At 41.0% G+C, this 17555-nt stretch overlaps 1 protein-coding gene across 7 annotated transcripts in view; it reads left to right on the forward strand.

Annotated features, from left to right (window-relative positions):
• Nucleotides 1–17555, forward strand: part of HEATR5A (HEAT repeat containing 5A) — a 110698-nt gene that overhangs the window by 9414 nt on the left and 83729 nt on the right. For 4 of the 7 annotated variants that reach the window (XM_074996887.1, XM_074996893.1, XM_074996892.1 and 1 more), the window contains 6 exons: nt 1610–1839; nt 5207–5418; nt 10529–10637; nt 11182–11331; nt 11847–12018; nt 14068–14228. In XM_074996887.1, the coding sequence (XP_074852988.1) occupies nt 1714–1839; nt 5207–5418; nt 10529–10637; nt 11182–11331; nt 11847–12018; nt 14068–14228 (930 nt within the window). In that variant the 5' untranslated portion in view covers nt 1610–1713. Of the gene's footprint in view, nt 1–1609; nt 1840–5206; nt 5419–10528; nt 10638–11181; nt 11332–11846; nt 12019–14067; nt 14229–17555 lie in introns of those variants that run through there. The other 3 variants (XM_074996889.1, XM_074996890.1, XM_074996894.1) reach the window with 3 other exon arrangements.

The following is a 17555-nucleotide window of genomic DNA, read 5'->3' on the forward strand; positions in this document are numbered from 1 at the left end:
ACAAGTTATTATCTGAATGTACTTTTAGATTGTATTGTTTTTTATGTAGCCTAGGCAAATATCTAGATGAGTAAATGTATCCCCCAGAAGACCGTGGTGTACCTAGAGTACACATACCACTGGTTAAGAAACACTGCCCTCCATCTCAGAAGCAGTAACATGTCCCTCCCTAAAATCCTAGCTTGGCACAGGGCCATCTTTGCAGCTCTTTTTTGGAACCATGGCTAATGAGAGCTTAGAGGGAGAGAGCTGCCACTGCTTCTGGGGAACTCCCACTCTCCATGAAAGTGCTATTCAGAGTCCTCGTATCCTGCCATGACCCGCTACACTGCCGCCAGATTCCTCCTGCTGCTTCTGGAAAGCATGGGAGGTAGCCCAAAGCTTCCCAAGTCGCACCTGGCACAACTGTTGAAAGGGCTGCCTGAGCAGCCTTGAGGTCACCCTCACCAGGAGCTGCAGAAGTCAGAGATGTCATGGAAGGTTACAGAGTCTGTGATGTCTGTGATGAACTCTGTCTTAATTATTATAACTGATTTCCATAGGGAGTAAAAAGTATGAAAAACGTGTTGAGTAATGAAGATAACCTGCTGCTGTGTACATGACAAGCTGAGCCCTAAATTATTTAGCACTGCTTTGTGTTACCATTTGCTGCTTAATAGATCATTTTACAATACAGTATTGCTGTTGTATTAAATAAAAGGCATATTCAGCAGTCTTAATGACCTCTGGAAAGGATAATTTGCTTTGGAGTATAAAATATGACACTGGCATTTTACTGCAGGCTAAAAAAAATTTTTGTTTGTGGCAGCTACAAAATTTCTTGCAGAAATTGCTTATAAAACCTATGTGACATTTCTGTAGGATAACGAAGGTCTGTTTAGAATTTTTTTAATTAAATTTGTTTTGAATTATATTTGGAGGATATGAGACCCAAATATTAGACTTTGAAGGACTTGTGCAATACAGAATCTAGATATAATTTGTATTGAATTCATTCCTGATTAATTAAAATAATTTATGCCATTTAACAGAACTTCTTAAAAGAAAGACCATCTCAGAAGTTTAATAATAAAAGTATCTTACTTTACAGTATAAATTCAAGTCCCTGTTTATTACAGATAGGTACAGTAGTAGAGCTGTGCAGTAACCCTTTATTTATGGGAAATGGGTTTGTTTCCAGCCAGGGTATAAATTAATATGATTTTATATCTGTTTTTATTCTATTAGCTTTAGTGCCCAATAGTCAACTATGCTATAGATGACAAAATTTGTCACCGTTGGGCATGAATGGCCATCATTTTTCAGCAGATGATGAACAAGATGGTGGAATTTCAAAAGATAGCTGCAGGTGAACTGACAGCTTTGTGAAGAAGCTTACATGGCACATTCTGTACTATTTCTGGCTTTAACCAGCATGTCACATCTTACTATCAGTGTCTCATGTCCATGAGCGTAAATATCACCAAGTGTACCCAAATGAGATATTTAATAACATGCCTGTCCATGTGCATTGGTTACTCTCTTACTTAAAAAATTAGTGTTAATATCAGTATGTTAAGACTGAAACGTGGTATGATTTCTAGCCTAATAACTTCTATATTTCTTTTAGGAGATTTATCTTCTAATTCAGTTGCTCGAGATTGATGAGAATCTTGATTAGTTACAGCTCTGGGCGTCTTAATTTGTGGTCTTTGAAGAGAGAGGTTTCAAGGAATGGAGTTGGCTCACAGTTTACTGCTTAATGAAGAGGCATACAACCAACTTGGTGAATTTCAGAAAGCAGAGTTCATTTTTGAATGGTTGAGGTTTTTGGAGAAACTTTTACCAGTGACTAGCAAGGTAAGTATAATGGGAAAGAATTAAGATTCCTTAGTGAAAACATTTTTTCTTCATGTCCCTTACTCTGTATATTAAGTGCTTTATCTCTAGTGTTAGTCTTAAAGATTTACTTGGATTATAATATTTCAGATCTACATAATGGTCTTACTGAATTCCAGTTAAACACATCTTTACAAAAATTGCTGAGAATTTATATTCTCTTCTAGTAACAGCTCCTTTAATCTGGTATAAAATATTTCATGGAATTACATATTTTACACCTTTTTAGTAATATTTAATTTTTAAAATATCCTTAAGTTTAAATGAACAGATTTTTTTCCTTCATGTTTTCTGTATATTGTTATAGCTATAGCATGTGGCTTTTTGAAAAATCAAAACAGTGTGAGAAATGCTGCTTTTCTATTGTATTTCCAGTACATGATACATAGAAAAAAAAGTTGAGTTAACTATGTGTTTTGGAGTTAGGGTGACCATATCTCCTTGTCCCAAATATGGGACAGGGAGATATGAGGGGGAGGGGCAGCTCTTCTCGGCTCCACCAACTCCAGGAAGCTGGGAAGAAGGCGGAAGTCCCGGTGCTCCCTGGGAGCCCTGGGGAAGTAGGAGCCACGGGAAAGTGGCAGGGATGCATCAAATGAGAGCATCAAAGACTGTGCTGTCAGCAGCCATTTCCGTGCCCTGTGTGCTCCTCAGTGCGGGGGTGGGGCAACGAGCAAGCTGGCTTGTAAGGGGGAGACTCTGTCTGGCTACATTCCACCCCCTGATGCACCACACTACATCCCAGAACGCAAGGTGGCGGTGATGCCAGCACCTTTTGCCCTCCTTGGGGGAAGTCTAAAAGTGCCCAATGATCCGATCAATATGTGGGGAATCGCGGAATTGGCTAGGATCACTTGTCACTTGCCATGCTCCCCCGCTTCCCCAAGGCTCAGGGAAGTGACCTACATGCTCTCTGGCCAGCAGCTGCACCTGCGCAGCTGCTGGCGGAAAAGGTCAGCGGAGGAGGGCCCAAATATGGGACAGTTAGTCCCTTTTAAAAAGTAAGTCAGGACACCTTTTTGGCATCCCAGATGCGGGATCGTCCTACCACGTACGGGATGGATGGTCACCCTATTCAGAGTTCATCTGGTCCAATAAATATCACTGCTCCTGCTGTTTAAGCAGGAACTCAGTGGTGGTAACCCTTCATCTGGAGAGCTACTTCTTCAATAAAAGTAGTTGGAGTAGTTGTTATTGTTTCATGCCCTTGCAGCAGAATATCAGCACATTAGGGCGTAATTATTTCAGGGTCTCTGTATCTCCATCTGACATAGTTCCTCTCTGGTTCCCCTTTACTTGTTGAGTGAAAGAGGAGTTGGGGAGGGCTCATGCCAACTTTGGCTGTTTTGCCTCAGTGTTGTGTGTGTTCAGTGAGAGGGGAAAATCCATATGATGTATACAGTCAACTTCTTTTAACCAGTGTTCAGTCTACTGGAACTCTCAAACAACTGGCACCAAGTGCCATCAGGCACCTAGGCTGCCTCCTCTAGGGGCGCTGCACTGCTCACAGCTGTCTCCCCGTCCCTCTCCTCTCCCACCCATTGGTCACACCGGGAGAAGAATCCAGCCAACACCCAGGGAACGGCTCATGGTCAGCGGCCCTCGGCAATGGGGTGCCCCTGAGCTGGCAGCCTGGAACAAGGCAGCCTTGCCAAGGGGAGGCGCTTTGTTATCTGGGTGGGGCAGGCTGCTCCAGATGGTGTGGAGGCCACCATGAGCAACCATGAGCACATAGTTGCGCCGGACCCAAAGGTGGCTAGAGAGCAGTGCACTGACCTCAGGGGAGGGGAGGAGCCCTCCTGTTCGGGGCAGGCATGATGGGAGCAGGAGCAACATGGCAAGACCCTGCCGCAGGCTGTGTGGGAGAGAGGAGGCGCCACGAAAGAGAAGGGCAGTCCAGCAGCACAGTTGGCAGCAAGAGGAGCTGCCTCACCAGCCAAGCTCTGAGCAGGAGGGAGCTGCTGCCTGCCACAAGACAAAGAAGAAGGAACCAAGCAGACACTCATAGTCTCTCTCTAAGTCTGCTTTTGTGTGACTCCAGCAGCACAAAGCAGGACTAAAGCTTTGCTGGGTAGACAGCTGAGAATTCTAATTTTATATGAGACTCTTATAAGCAGTAGACTTGTCCCTGCACCCACTTCTCCTAGTTCCAGTATATGGGAGCAAGAGGGGAGCTGAGCCGAGGAGAAGTACAAGCCCCCGTACACAGGCACAGAGCCACATCAGGGACTAGGGGAAGACACCCCTCCATCATCCAGCATATTTGAATATCCAGCAACCTCCCTGTCCTGGGGTTGCTGGATATGAAAGATCTTACTGTACTTTGTTTGCTCTGTCTGAGATTAGGCTAAACACAAAGATCTCTGGTTAGAAACCTACGATATGTGAGAACTCCATGCAGGGTCCCAGGAGCAGAATGTGGCTCCAAAACCAAGGGGTATACATCACTGATCTAACTTACTAGTCAATTGATCTAGAATAGCAGTCACTTAGGAATTTGGGTAAATGAAAAATTGTAAAGTGTTGTGAGAGTTGGCAGTTACAATTTCTCAATCTTTTAAAAACAGAATTCACAAAGTGAGATTCTCTTTAACCTCACAGTGTATTCTAAAAGAGGAAACTATTTTCCTTAAATTCTGATTTTTTTTTTCAAATAATTCTTACTCATGTTTCTTCTAGTGTACATTTTCAGTTGTTTTTTCTGCACAGGTGCCCTATTGATGTGTTCTCTAATGAATTATCTTTTTAAGAGAAAATGGTGAATGACATACAAAACAAAATTATTCACTTGTGTCAAAAGGATATAGCTACTCTGATGCTGTTGAAAGTATTCCTGATAATATTACTAGAAAAACTGTATGGCTGTGGCCACACTTGGCCAAAACTTTGAATGGCCATGCAAATGGCCATTTTGAAGATTACTAATGAGGCGCTGAACTGAATATTCAGTGCCTCATTAGCATTAGGATGCTTCCGTCTGTGGTGCTGCGAAAGCACCGCTTTCAAATGCTCATGGCTCAGCTCGGCTACACGGGAGTCCTTTTTGAAAGGACCCCACGTTTTTCAAAATCCTCTTATTCCCCTCCATTGGGAGGAAGTTTTGAAGTTTTGGCCAAGTGTGGCCACAGCCTATGTGGGGGAAGGTAGAGTGTAGGTATAAGAATCTAAGTGGCTCATGTGTTTCAGATTGTCTTCCATTCAGTGGAAAAGCTTGGGGGGGAAATGAGCAGTTTAAACTGAGAATGTTAAACTAGCTGAAAGAAAGTGATGCTGGGAGAAGATAAAATAATTGTACTGGATTTTAAATGGTTACTAACTTTATTTTCAGGCTGATGTAAAGGAAGAACAGAAGAAACTGACTGAACAGCTCATAGCTTTGTTAAATAGTTCACCAGGCCCTCCTACAAGAAGGCTCATAGCCAAGAACCTAGCAATACTTTATAGTATTGGAGACACTTTCTCTGCTTACCAGACAGTTGACAAATGCAATGAACTCATTCGGAGCAAAGATGATTCACCCAGTTACCTACCCACAAAACTGTAAGTAAAAAAAAAAAAAAAAAAAAAAGCTTCAAACCTAAAGAATAATTGTCTTTTTAGATCGCATCTTGTAACTGTCAAAGACTTCTGAGTCTTAAGAATAAAGTAACATGAACTCTGAAAGTAATTTCAAATTACATTCCTGCACATCAGAAGAATATCAGTTTTATTTTTTATATTTGGTGTGCTACCTTTAGAATAAAAGGTTAACTGAGTTAATTATTTTGTTACTTTTAATAAGCAACTTTAATGTGATTTCCATCTTAACTATCAGCTGCACTTTTTACGTACAGCAGATCTGTATTTCACCTTAGAAATGGATCATGAAGGTGCAGTCAACTTTAAATATAGTGCCCTTTTTTCTACTCCCACCCCGCGAAGAAGCTTTGTTGTTCTTATAAACATGATTTCAAGATATTTAGGTTAGGTGAGTACAGAGAGCATTTTTAGGAACTTCAGAAGTACCATACAGACCTGGACAGTTAGGCTCTCTGGTAGCAGATAAGATTCAATGTAGACAAGATTAATATGTGTAAAAAGGAAACAAGAATTCTAAGTTCACTGTAGCCATTTAGGGTATGTCTACACAGCAGCTAGATACCTGTGACTGCCCTGTGTTTCATTGTTGTATAGACTTCCAGGCTTGGGCTGGATATCTGGGATCCTTCTACGTGGTGTTAAGGGGATGTAAACCTCCTCCTTCGCAGATTACTAGAATCTGTGCTCTGGCTTCAACCTGCAAGTCTGCACAACAATGAAACAGCCCTACAGCCTGAGCCCCGGCTAGCCAGCACAGGCCAGCTGCGTGTGTCTTGTTGATATATGGGCATACTGTTAAAGAAGACTCTATGGGGCATATCTGTGTAGGGATGCTTAGGACAGTTAATCTGAATTAACTGAAGCTATCAATTTAAAATGCATTAACCCGTTTGCACGCTCAACTACAGTAGAATCTGCTTAATTGAAATGACCTGTCATACAACCTTACTGGTTATATGATATAATCTTCTGTAGAAATTTTAAGCTCTGCTCCCGAGCTCAGCTATCTAACAACGACTGGGGCCTTTGAGCTTCTGAGATTAGAAATATCTTTCCATGAAAGCTCTACAGTGGCCCTTGATTTTCTTGGAGAGTCCAAGGGGGGCTCATTGAGAGAGATTACATTTTGTGTCTTAATGGGTTGTGGTTGGGATAGTTCCCAGTTAGCATCTAATCTTACGATTAGCTGTTGTTGGTAATATGTTAACTCACTATGAACCCTATTACACAGATGTTTCAATTAAAACAAAATAATACAGCCCTCTTAACATGTGTTTCAATGTCATGTTTAAATACACACAGTTAACTTATTTGGAATGTAATGAAGTGTTAGGCTAACATTTTCAAAAGAGCCTAAAATATTTGGGTTTTCCTTTTCCTTTGAATTTCCATAGGAGCTGGGTGCTTAGGCTCCATTGAAAATCCTTGCCTTACTTAATTCTGAACTACAGCACAACTTTTTTTTTTTAAATTAGAAATTGTGAGATCTCAATGGGTGGAGGGTATTTTAGCACTGAGCCCTTAGTATTAGAAACAAATGACTCGCCATGCGTTGCTGCTCAGTTAATTGCCATTGATGCTTTAGGTACACTTTGCTTGTGTCTAGAATTGCAGTGCACCTTTAAATGTATTGAACATGGCGTTTTAGAAGACATTTCCAAGTACAAGTGTTGGGGAGGAATTTGAGAGGAAAGTCTTAAAACATGCTGAAATGGAGGGGAGGTAGGGTGACCATTCGTCCCGTATTAAGCGGAACAGTCCCATGTTAGGGACACAAAAAAGTGTCCCTACTTTTTTTTTTTTTTTTAAAGGGACTAATTGTCCCATATTTGAGCCCTCCCCTGCTGACCTTTTCTGCCAGCAGCTGCGCAGGCACAGCTGCTGGCGGGAGTCACTTCCCCAAGCCTCAGGGAAGCAGGTAGTGTGGGTGGCTGCCACATCCCTGTTGCTTTCCCAGGGCTTGGCGCGGGCTTGGGGCTGCTTCTTTCCTTGGGCAGGCCAGCGGCTGTTGCTGCCCCAGGGCATGCCACCAGCTGCTCCTTCCCCAGGCTCCTGGGGAGGACTGGTGGCTGCTGCTTCCCTGGGTTCCCAGGGAGGGCCAGCAGCTGCCACCTCCTTTCCAGCTCTCTGGGGCTTGGTGGAGCCAGAAGGAGCCACCCCTTCCCCCATATTTCCCTGTCCCATATTGGACAGAGAGAGAGGGTTGCCCTGATGGGAGGTTACATTTAATGGGGGGAAAAAAAAGCAGTACAGAATGAGAAGACAGTATCTATTAAGCATTCTAAATACAGTAAACTCTTTCATATTGGAAATTCTATCATGCAGGACTCTGGAATAACTGGCATTGTAACCAGAAGTAAATTTTAGTTACGTTTTCTGCAAGTACAGTATAGTAGGGAAAAAGATAAAAATGAATACAGCAAACACAGTGTACATTTACAGAGTACAGTACTACTGTTGATAAATGAAGTACTTTGCATACATTTTTGTCCCTCTAATCTTGTTTTTCTCTAGTGTTGTGCATTGCTAGGTGTCCCTCTCCATTATCCAGAATGTATGACTATCCGGCAACCTACTGGTACCAGGGCTGCTGGATATGAGAGTTTACTGTACTATAGACTATGTATGTAAATGTAGGAGTTTATTTAGGAAGCTACAGCTTTTTATTACTGCTTGCAGTATAAAAGCTTGAATGCAAAATTTTCACAGTAAGATTGCCTTGAGAAGTTGCTGTTGTCTGGATATAAGCTTATAAAATATTGTAAAGAAATGTTTGCATTTAGGGGAGGGAAGCAGCCCTAACCAGGAGGCAGAAAAGGGACCTTCACATTTCCTGTGTCTGTGGCCCTTGTGTCTTGTTGCATTCGTGCACAGGAGAAGCTAATGTTTTTATTGAATGCCTATATTTCAAAGAGAAATTCTGCTAGTGGCAGTAAATTAGTAGGCAGTATATCACTTTTGATTCCTAGCGACCAATTCAAATTTGAATGTTAGGATAGTAAACTTATTTGTGTGAGTAAAGATTGCAAATGGTGCCATTAAATTAAAACTTAGTTCTTCGGGAAATTTTTGTTAACATCCTCCATAGAATTAAAATATCAAAACAAAAAGCAGTCAAGTAGCACTTTAAAGACTAGCAAATTAATTTATTAGGTGATCTTTCATGGGACAGACCCACAGAGAACCAAAAACAGTAATCAAGGAGGACAAATCAGAAAAAAATGATCAAGGTGAGCAAATCAGAGAGCAGAGGGGTGGGCAGGGGGGGGAAGGTCAAGAATTAGATTAAGCCAAGTATGCAAATGAGCCCCTATAGTGACTGAGAAAATTCCCATCCCGGTTCACTGGACCTAACCAGGTTATTCACAGAATCACGGGCACATTCTCATGTTCCTCAACTAACATCATATATGCCATCATGTGCCAACAATGCCCAGATGCTTTGTACGTTGGACAGACTTCTAACTCTCTTAGACAAAGGGCTAATGGGCACAAAACAGACATCAGAACACTCCAGATCCACAAACCTGTTAGTCAGTATTTTAATGGAGTAGGCCATTCTGTTAACGACTTAAGAGTTTGTGTGTTCCTGAAGAAAAATTTTCACACCACTACGCAAAGGGAAACAGCCAAGCTGTCTTTTATATTCAAATTTGGCACATTAACACATGGTTTGAACTGGGATGGGAATTTTCTGAGTCACTATAAGGGCTCGTTTGCATACTTGGCTTAATCTAATTATTGACCTTCCCCACCCTTCTACTCTCTGATTCGCTCACCTTTATCATTTTTTTTCTGATTTGTCCTCCTTGATTACTGTTTTTGGTTCTCTGTGCCTTAAATATTGAGTCTGTTCTGGTATGGCTATAGTCTGAAGAAGTGGGTCTGTCCCACGAAAGCTCACCTAATAAATTATTTTGCTAGTCTTTAAAGTGCCACTTGACTGATTTTTGTTTTGATAGTATATAGACTAGCATGGCTTCCTCTCTGTTAGAATTTAAATAGAAAGGGTATAAGTTGGTTCTTGACATTAGACTAGTTAGGTTAAGTTTTTGCACCTATCCGGCAAGTGTTCACAAAGGATGATATTGTACTGTTGTTTCTATGATCAGCCAAGTCATGAGCAAAATTTAACTCTAACCTCTCAGTTGGTAGGCTTCCGTAATGACTTAATCAAGCAATAGTCAACTACCATTTGAAGAAAGTGGAATCTTTCTGATAGACAATGGGGTCTTTTCATACTTACATTTTTCTTTATGGAATGAACATTAATCTTCAGTTAAATGAGTTATTCTAACTGGAAACATTTTAACTCCCATATTGCAGAACTTTGTATTTTGCAATTCAGTGGAAATATAATTAGCTTAGTGGACAATTTGGAGAATATGCAATATTAATATATGTTCAGTAGAATAGCAAAACAAATGTGTAAAATGTGCATTTTGACTTGTTTATAATTGGTCAAATAATTTTAATTTATATCACCAAAATCAAATGCCCCCAAAAAGTTTTAATTAAGGAATTATTCTAAGGGAAAACCCCACAGTTTACTGAAGATTATAGTTTTGAATACTGTTGTGTTACTCCTAATACAGTGGAACCTCCATAATCTGAGTGTTCCTAATCCAGGAACACCTGTGGACGATATGGCTCTGTGTGCTGCCACTCTCCCTCCCACCAGCTGGGGGCATGATGGCACAGGAGTGTGCTTCTCTGGAGGCTTTTCCTCCACTGCTCCCATGGTGGTGTAGGGCAATGCCTGGGAGTAGCGGGGAGCATGCAGGTACATGTGTGCCTGGGAGCAGGGGTCCAGGTTAGCACTTCAACCCCCTCACACCCAGACCTTGCACCCCTACCCGCTTCATGAACCCTGTTTCCCAGATCCTTCCCTGCTCCTTCCACCCCCACCCACACCCCGCAAGCATCCTCCATGGTCTGGAAAAAAACATAATTTTGTTTAAATTTAAACTCTTTTTAAAAAATCGACAATAGATAAGTTGTTTGCTTCTGTCCTTTAGCCTCTTTCTGTTGTTGTGTTCGTCTTTCCACCTTTGAATCTGCTTTCTTTCAGGGCTGCAGTGGTTTGCTTGGGCTATTTGTACAAAAAACTAGGGCGAATCTTGGGAAACAGCTTTATTGATACTGTGGGGAATGTGCTTAAAGCACTGAAGAATGCCGAGGTAAGCAACCACAAGTTTAAAAGATATTTTCAGTTAAAATTTATTAGGCTGTGTTTAGCCTTAGTAACATGAAGAAAAATGAATGGCACAAGGTGAATGTCATGATTTATTTATAAAGTTGCTGGATGCCATAATGCCGTATAAAAGCACCATTTGAAATGCAAAACAATTGCCAAAGAATGTATCCATGGTAATACCAATTGAGAGGGATGATTTGTGGTTACGGACTGTCCTTTTCAGGAGTAATCTTGAGAAAATGCAGTTTTGTATCATTCGTAAAACAACTACTCAATTACTTTGAAGTGAGCTTTGAAATAAAAAGAGTATCATGAAATTTAATGTGTATATTAATTATTTCCAGTAGATCTTAGTAGAGTAGTTATTTCCTTTTGGTTACAAAGATGAATAAATTATCTGCTTATCATGGAGTGTGCTCTAAAAATAAATACCAATATATTGCAGATAGGTTTAAATAACCTCAATTTTCCTTTTTAGGTTTGCTGTGTTATCAAATAATGTATACAGTTTGTGTTTGTTTTATTAGTCTCAAGGTCGTTATGAGAGCATGCTTAGTTTGCAAAATATACTGATTGGTTTAGGATCTGCTGCTACCCCATGTCACAGAGAGATTTACAAAGCTGCTCGATCATGCTTAACAGATCGCTCTATGGCAGTTCGCTGTGCTGCTGCTAAGGTAAAGTGGCCCATTAACTAACTGTTTTTAAGTAGTTAATTTTTTTAAACATAGTTGAAGACAAAGTAATTTTGTTCCCTTGAAATACAGAAAAGGTTGGCTTATAATGCATAGTCTTTAGTTGGAAAAATGTATCGCTGTTCTAAAACATTCTCCTAGCAAACGAAAAATACACCCCAAAAAGTAATCCTGGAGTTTTTTCCAGCAAAATTACTACCTAGCTTTGTTTTCTGTGCATGTGAAGTTATAGCTGATTATTACTGCCAAATGTGGTCTGCGATGTTTTTATATGTCTCCCACAAACTTACACCCAGAATAATGAGTAAGTTTAGATTGCTTGCGTTATCTACTCACACATTGTCCTGGCAGATTCAGGTCCTTTTGATGTTGAGGGCCACCTTCTCTTTTTGCTCTGTATATTATCTTACAAGCTAAAATTGCCTAAATGCTTTTATACAATATCAGAGTATATTTAGTGAATGTATTTTTCTTTCTATCCAACCCTTGTTTTTTAGTGTATGCTTGAACTTCAGAAGGAGGCAGTTTTTATGTGGAGCACAGATTTGGATAATGTTGCAACCCTGTGTTTTAAATCATTTGATGGTTCCAATTATGATGTGCGGATAGCAGTTTCAAAGCTTTTAGGCACAGTATTGGCAAGAGCTGTGACAAGTAAACAGGCAACGGGTAAAACACATATTGTATTTTTCAGTAAGAATTTAGGTCTCAGTGTTGTGTATATTCCATAAGTAAAGGGTTAAATCAAAATGCAAACAGATATTGTTTAGATAAATTTTTCATGCCATTCTTTAATTTTGCTGCGTTTTACCTCATTTTTACAATTATGATGTAGTCCTGTGTTTTTAGTTAGACCATCTACTTCTGCATTAACAAACCCCATATTTGGGGAAAAATTTAATTGGAAATACCATTAAGTTCCGTAGGCATATCTACTCCTCAGAGTCAAAGGGATTTTTGGCTACATGAAAGTCTGTGGTGGGTGGGTTATTACTCCATCTGGGAGTTGGGCTCCAGCTGACATGGAGAGAGCATTCTGGTGTTTTCCATCCCATGCCTAGTAGACCAGGCAGTGATGAAGGCCTCCAACATTTGGAAGGCCTTTGACTCCAAGACATTGTAGACAGTCCAGTACATGAAATAATTTGAATTTAATCAAGACTAATTTAGATGCTTTCATTGTTTTGGAACTGAGTGTGTGTGTTTTTGTGCACTTTCTGTCTCTTGTAAACAAGGCATATTTACTGTTTATCTGAATGTTAAGTGTCTTGTTAAAAAGAGTGCTGTATTTTCCAGTTTCAGAAAAATTACTGTCTCCCGAGTTTGTCTTTTGTAATAGACGTTATCTGTAGACTTAGTACATTTGCCTTGTGTTCTTCTTTTTTCCCTTCTGAACAATGTGGTCAGAACTACCTGGTCTTAATACTTTATTGATGGGTGCCTGAGACAGATATGTAGATGTTTGTCAGACATGTAAAGGTTAGCCATGTGATGCTTTATCTGTTGTTTTAATTTTTCAGTCCATATTTTCTTGAGAATTTTTAGTGCATCAGGTGTCTTATTAAGTATGTGAGAGAGTGAATAAATTTGTGCTCTTGGCATCTATTTTGTCACAAAATTAATTCCCACAGATCATCTGTCTCAACCTCACAAGGCTTGCTCTTTCATTTCTAGCCTTTTTTTTCTTTTCAATGAAGATGAGAATTCTTCAAAGGGAAGAAAAATTGTATTGGAGATATTAGATGATAGCTCTTGTGGCACACAACCATCTTGCTGAGTTGTGTGTTTGTGCCCCAAAGTCAGTGGTGCAAGTGGGATGGTACAGTCCAGTACACCATACCAGCAAGTTATTTTTAGCCAGTATGGTGTACTGGAAAGACTCTCTGGCAATGATTCCCTGCTCCTCCACTGAACCACAGCAGGGAGGGGAGCAGAACTGCTAGTCTCCCTGTCTCTCCCCCGAACCCTATACACAGGTGCTCTGTTTGGAGGAGCAGGTACTATAAGTTCTTCTCCTTTTCCTTGTAGGTGGGTGGCAGGAAAGGAGCAGAACTGCCAGCAGCTTGTCTAGCTGCTGTATCACAACCAGCCTTCAACATTCACATAGCACGTGGAATGGGGAATGAGGGAAAGAGCCTGGGGGTTCCTGGCTGGGGTGGGGACAGAGTCATGTGGTAGGTCATGTGGTCTCTCTTTGATGGTATGCCCTTCCCTCCCATTCCGGTACTGGATTTTATTTACCTAAACCACTGCCCAAGATATATCTTTAGTAAAATCAAACATAGAATATGAACTGCTTAATAATTCACAATATCTATAGTGACACCTTTAAGGTAAGATGAGTGTTGCTTGCAGACCCTGATGCATTAAAATGTTAACGTCTTGATTTGATTGATATCTAAGAACAAGTAGTTACTCCTGTGGTATTGTCAGGAAAATTGAGCAGCAAAAGGCTTATTAAAGCACTTCTGGTTTTAGGATGGCAGTATTTCCATGTATTTTTTTACCATATTAATCAAAGGTGCTCTGAATCAGAGTTTTGATTCTGGCTCTGTTATGAAATTTTGCCTTCAATATTTGGATTTACTAATGTGTTTGGGAACGATATACGAATTGGCATTTACCTCCGTTATTTTAAAGCTGGGAAGAAGTTGAAACTTGCTGTTATTGAAGTGGGGGATTTTTTTATTCCGTTTTAATAATAAATTTTCTGCTTAGCATCTGCCCGGCAAAATGTACGCAAAATATCCTTGGACGAAGCCCTGCAACTACTAGAAACAGGCTTTCTGCGAGGGAGTGGCGGATTTCTCCGAGCCAGTGGTGATATGCTGAAAGGAATCAGTTCGGTCAGCAGAGATGTTAGAGTTGGAGTTACTCAGGTTTGTATTATATATGTTGTTTTTCTAATATTCCTGTGCATTTTTGTAAAAGGCAGTTAGTTTTGTTGTTTTGTGTACTTGCTGTTAGTGACAAGTATGGAATAAGATTTTAGTGTACCATTATGTGATCTTGAGTCATACCTTCAATTATACTGAAATTAGTAATATACAGTAAAAATTACATGAATATTGATAACTCTCTCTGAAAGCATCCTTGTATTTTAGTTGAATTCCAGATATAACTCTTCGGGCTGTGTCTACACTACCACTTTCCTTCAAAGGAAGGATGGCAATTTAGGGTCTTGGGAGTTTACTAATGAAGTGCTGCCGTGCATAGGCAGCACTTCATTAAGCAAATTCCCCCCTGCAGCAACTTCGAAGTTTTAAACTTCAAAGTAAGGGCACATGCTTAGCCGCAGTGCACCGGCCGGTACTTCCAAGTGCCACGCAGCTTCGAAGCCCCCTTACTCCTCAGGAGGAGGAGTTCAAAGTAAGGGGACTTTGAAGTTGCCCTGGCACTTCAGAGTACCGGCAGGTGCACCGCAGCTAGATGCATGCCAACTTCGAAGTTGCCGCAGGAGGGGAATTTACTTAATGAAGTTCTGCCTATGCACGGCAGCACTTCATTCGTAAGCTCCCAACACCCTAATTTCCATCCTTCCTTTGAAAGAAGGTGGTAGTGTAGACAAGCTCTCTGTGTTTTTGGAAATTGCTAAGAGGAAATGTGTATGCGTTACTAAAACCACAACTAGTATAACTTACTGAGTGTTTTGGAGTCCTTTTTCTGAATATAGTTTTTACATTTGAAATTTGAGGAAAAGTTGCTTTATGTTCTTGAGTTTTCTTATTTTTTAGAGTTTTAAATTGGAATCAGTCTCCTGATACATAGTGAAATAAGCCTTTTCATAGTGCTAATATTAGAAAATATTCAAAATGGGCTCTTGCTTTTTCTGTTGGTTTGGCTCATACTCAAGTTGAAAAAGTAGCTTTGGTCTGAGAAGTAATTGGGGGAAAGCACCCTATTCATCTTACCTGATTGATGTAGGTACAGGTTGAACCTCTCTCATCTGGCAAACTCCTTAATCCTCCATGATTTTAGTTAGCTGAATGACCACTTACCATGGGTGTGGCCAAGTTTCCCGTGGTCCTGTGAAGTTTGTTTCCAGCCACCGGTCCTGGCTCTCAGTGTTCTGTGCTATTATTTAACTGTAATTTACCCCTAAATGTCTTCTAAGAGCCCACTAAGCAGTTGGAAGCCTGATTGAAGTGGGTTTTATATGCAGTGGAAGTGTTGGTAATATGCTAGAAAATATTGACCTCCCATCATCTGGCAGATTCTCTCATCTGGCACCAGTTAGGTCCCAAGGATGCTGGATGAGCCAGGTTCAGCCTGAATTCAGGGTCACTGCTGCTTGCTTGCCTGCAGAGCTAGTGCTTTTCATAGGAAGTAAGCTGGATTACATTGTAAACAGAATTATTTTCACACATCTATATTTGGTGGTCCTTAATTAAGCAATACTCCCATTTCTTTCAATAAGAGGTTATTGGAGTATTCTTCCAGATGCAGTAATTTGCCTCTGAAGTGTGGTGATAACTTCCTGACCGTAGCACTTTATAGAAGCGTGCCTGAGAAATATAGGCAATTCTATGTCAGAAATGTCAGATTTAGTCATCTGTTGCTTTCCCTGCTACTGTTTTCAGTTTTCAGTTTTCAGTCTTCAGTCAGTATTCAATCAGTTTTTTTCCATTAAGTGCTGTAAAGAATGTCATGTGGAAGATCAAGGACTACACTGTTTCAGTTTCATATCCTTCTGAAGGGAGTACCTGGGTAGATGTCGTTAGTTTGTGGCTCTTGGCTAACCCTTATCTCAAAGACATGCCCTTTTTAACCATGCTGCATTGTGGAGGACACTGTTCAGAACACTGGCAGATGTGCTTCCTCTATTGAATCCCCTCTATGAGGGTCACAAAATGGGGTAACAGGCTATATGCTTTACGAAGCTTAATCCCTTGACAGTTTTTAAGATTCTGATGGCTGGGTTGCGGGGCTGGGCTGTGGATTAATGCCTGCCCATAGATCTCACATATCACCCTAAGACTAGTTAGGAGGAGTTTCTTGGAAGTTGAGATCTTTGGTATCCCTTAAATTCTTGAGAAATACGGAGACGGAAAGTGGAATTCAATGAGAAGCTGATCGCTTTTTAATATTTTTGTTATATGGCTCTGGGATGAGCCACAGAGTCATCAGTCAGCAAGGGGGATGGTGCTGCTGGTGGTCACTGGAAGATAGGCCCAGGGGCCAGAACATATGGAGCGCAATGCTAGAAGTAATTCTTTCACATAACAAGATGAGCCTGTTGCCCTGAAACTTCTTTAAAAAGCTTTTAAATTTTAGCATGCTTTTTAACACTGAAAATAGTGAATCAAAACTGAGGTCGGGTCTTCTCACAGATTTTGTAGCACTATAACTCTAACACAGAAAGAGAAATAAGCATTTGTCTGATACAGGTTGTACCTCCCTGATCTGGAACCTTTTTGAGCCTGACTTGTCCAGAACCAGGAAATCTGCCAGACCAAGGGAAATCAATGTCAGCCCCTCTTCAGCCGCAGGTTGTGGGGCGAGGCTGCAGGGGATGCTCAGGGGAAGAGGTAGGGTGGATGTGGGGCTCCCCATAATGCAGCCCTGCAGGAGTGCACCAATCCATGCAGCAGCTGAGCTATGTTCCCAGCTACTGTCTCTGGATGTGGAGATGTGCTCCTGGTCCACGTCTCCAGCTTGGGGCCCACAAGCTCCATTCCATCATAGGATATCCTCCCCCATGCCACACTATTTCTTCTCCTCTCCTGCTAAACTGTGTGCAAGAAAGAAGCCTTCACCTGCATGGCAGGACATGGTGCTGTCTGCAGACATGGACCCTGAGAAATCGTGGCTGAACGTGGTCACCATGCTGGCCAGGAAGAAAATTTAATTCAAATTGCTGGGCTTCCTGTTACTTCCGGCACACCTGGAAAGCAGTGGAGGTGAAAGTGGCCAGAACGGTCACATTCAGGGCATTGTGGTATGGCTGTCAAAGCCAATAAAATCAATTTAAAGTAACACTGTTTCCACACTAGCATTAATTCAACCTTTAGAAATGGAACTCAGCATTATACGACCTGGGAGGAGTGGGGCAAGAAAGTTGACGTTAGCACCCCTTAAAATCAACCTTATGGTATTTGTAGTGAAGAGAGTCACATTGTAAAATCAAGCTAAGTGCCAGAAGATAGACTTGATACTCTAGTTTAGACATAGCCTGAGTGTGCAAATGGGCTGTTTGGGAAGCTCCA

The sequence above is a fragment of the Carettochelys insculpta genome, chromosome 6, assembly GCF_033958435.1.
Source record: "Carettochelys insculpta isolate YL-2023 chromosome 6, ASM3395843v1, whole genome shotgun sequence".
NCBI classification, from domain to species: domain Eukaryota; kingdom Metazoa; phylum Chordata; order Testudines; family Carettochelyidae; genus Carettochelys; species Carettochelys insculpta.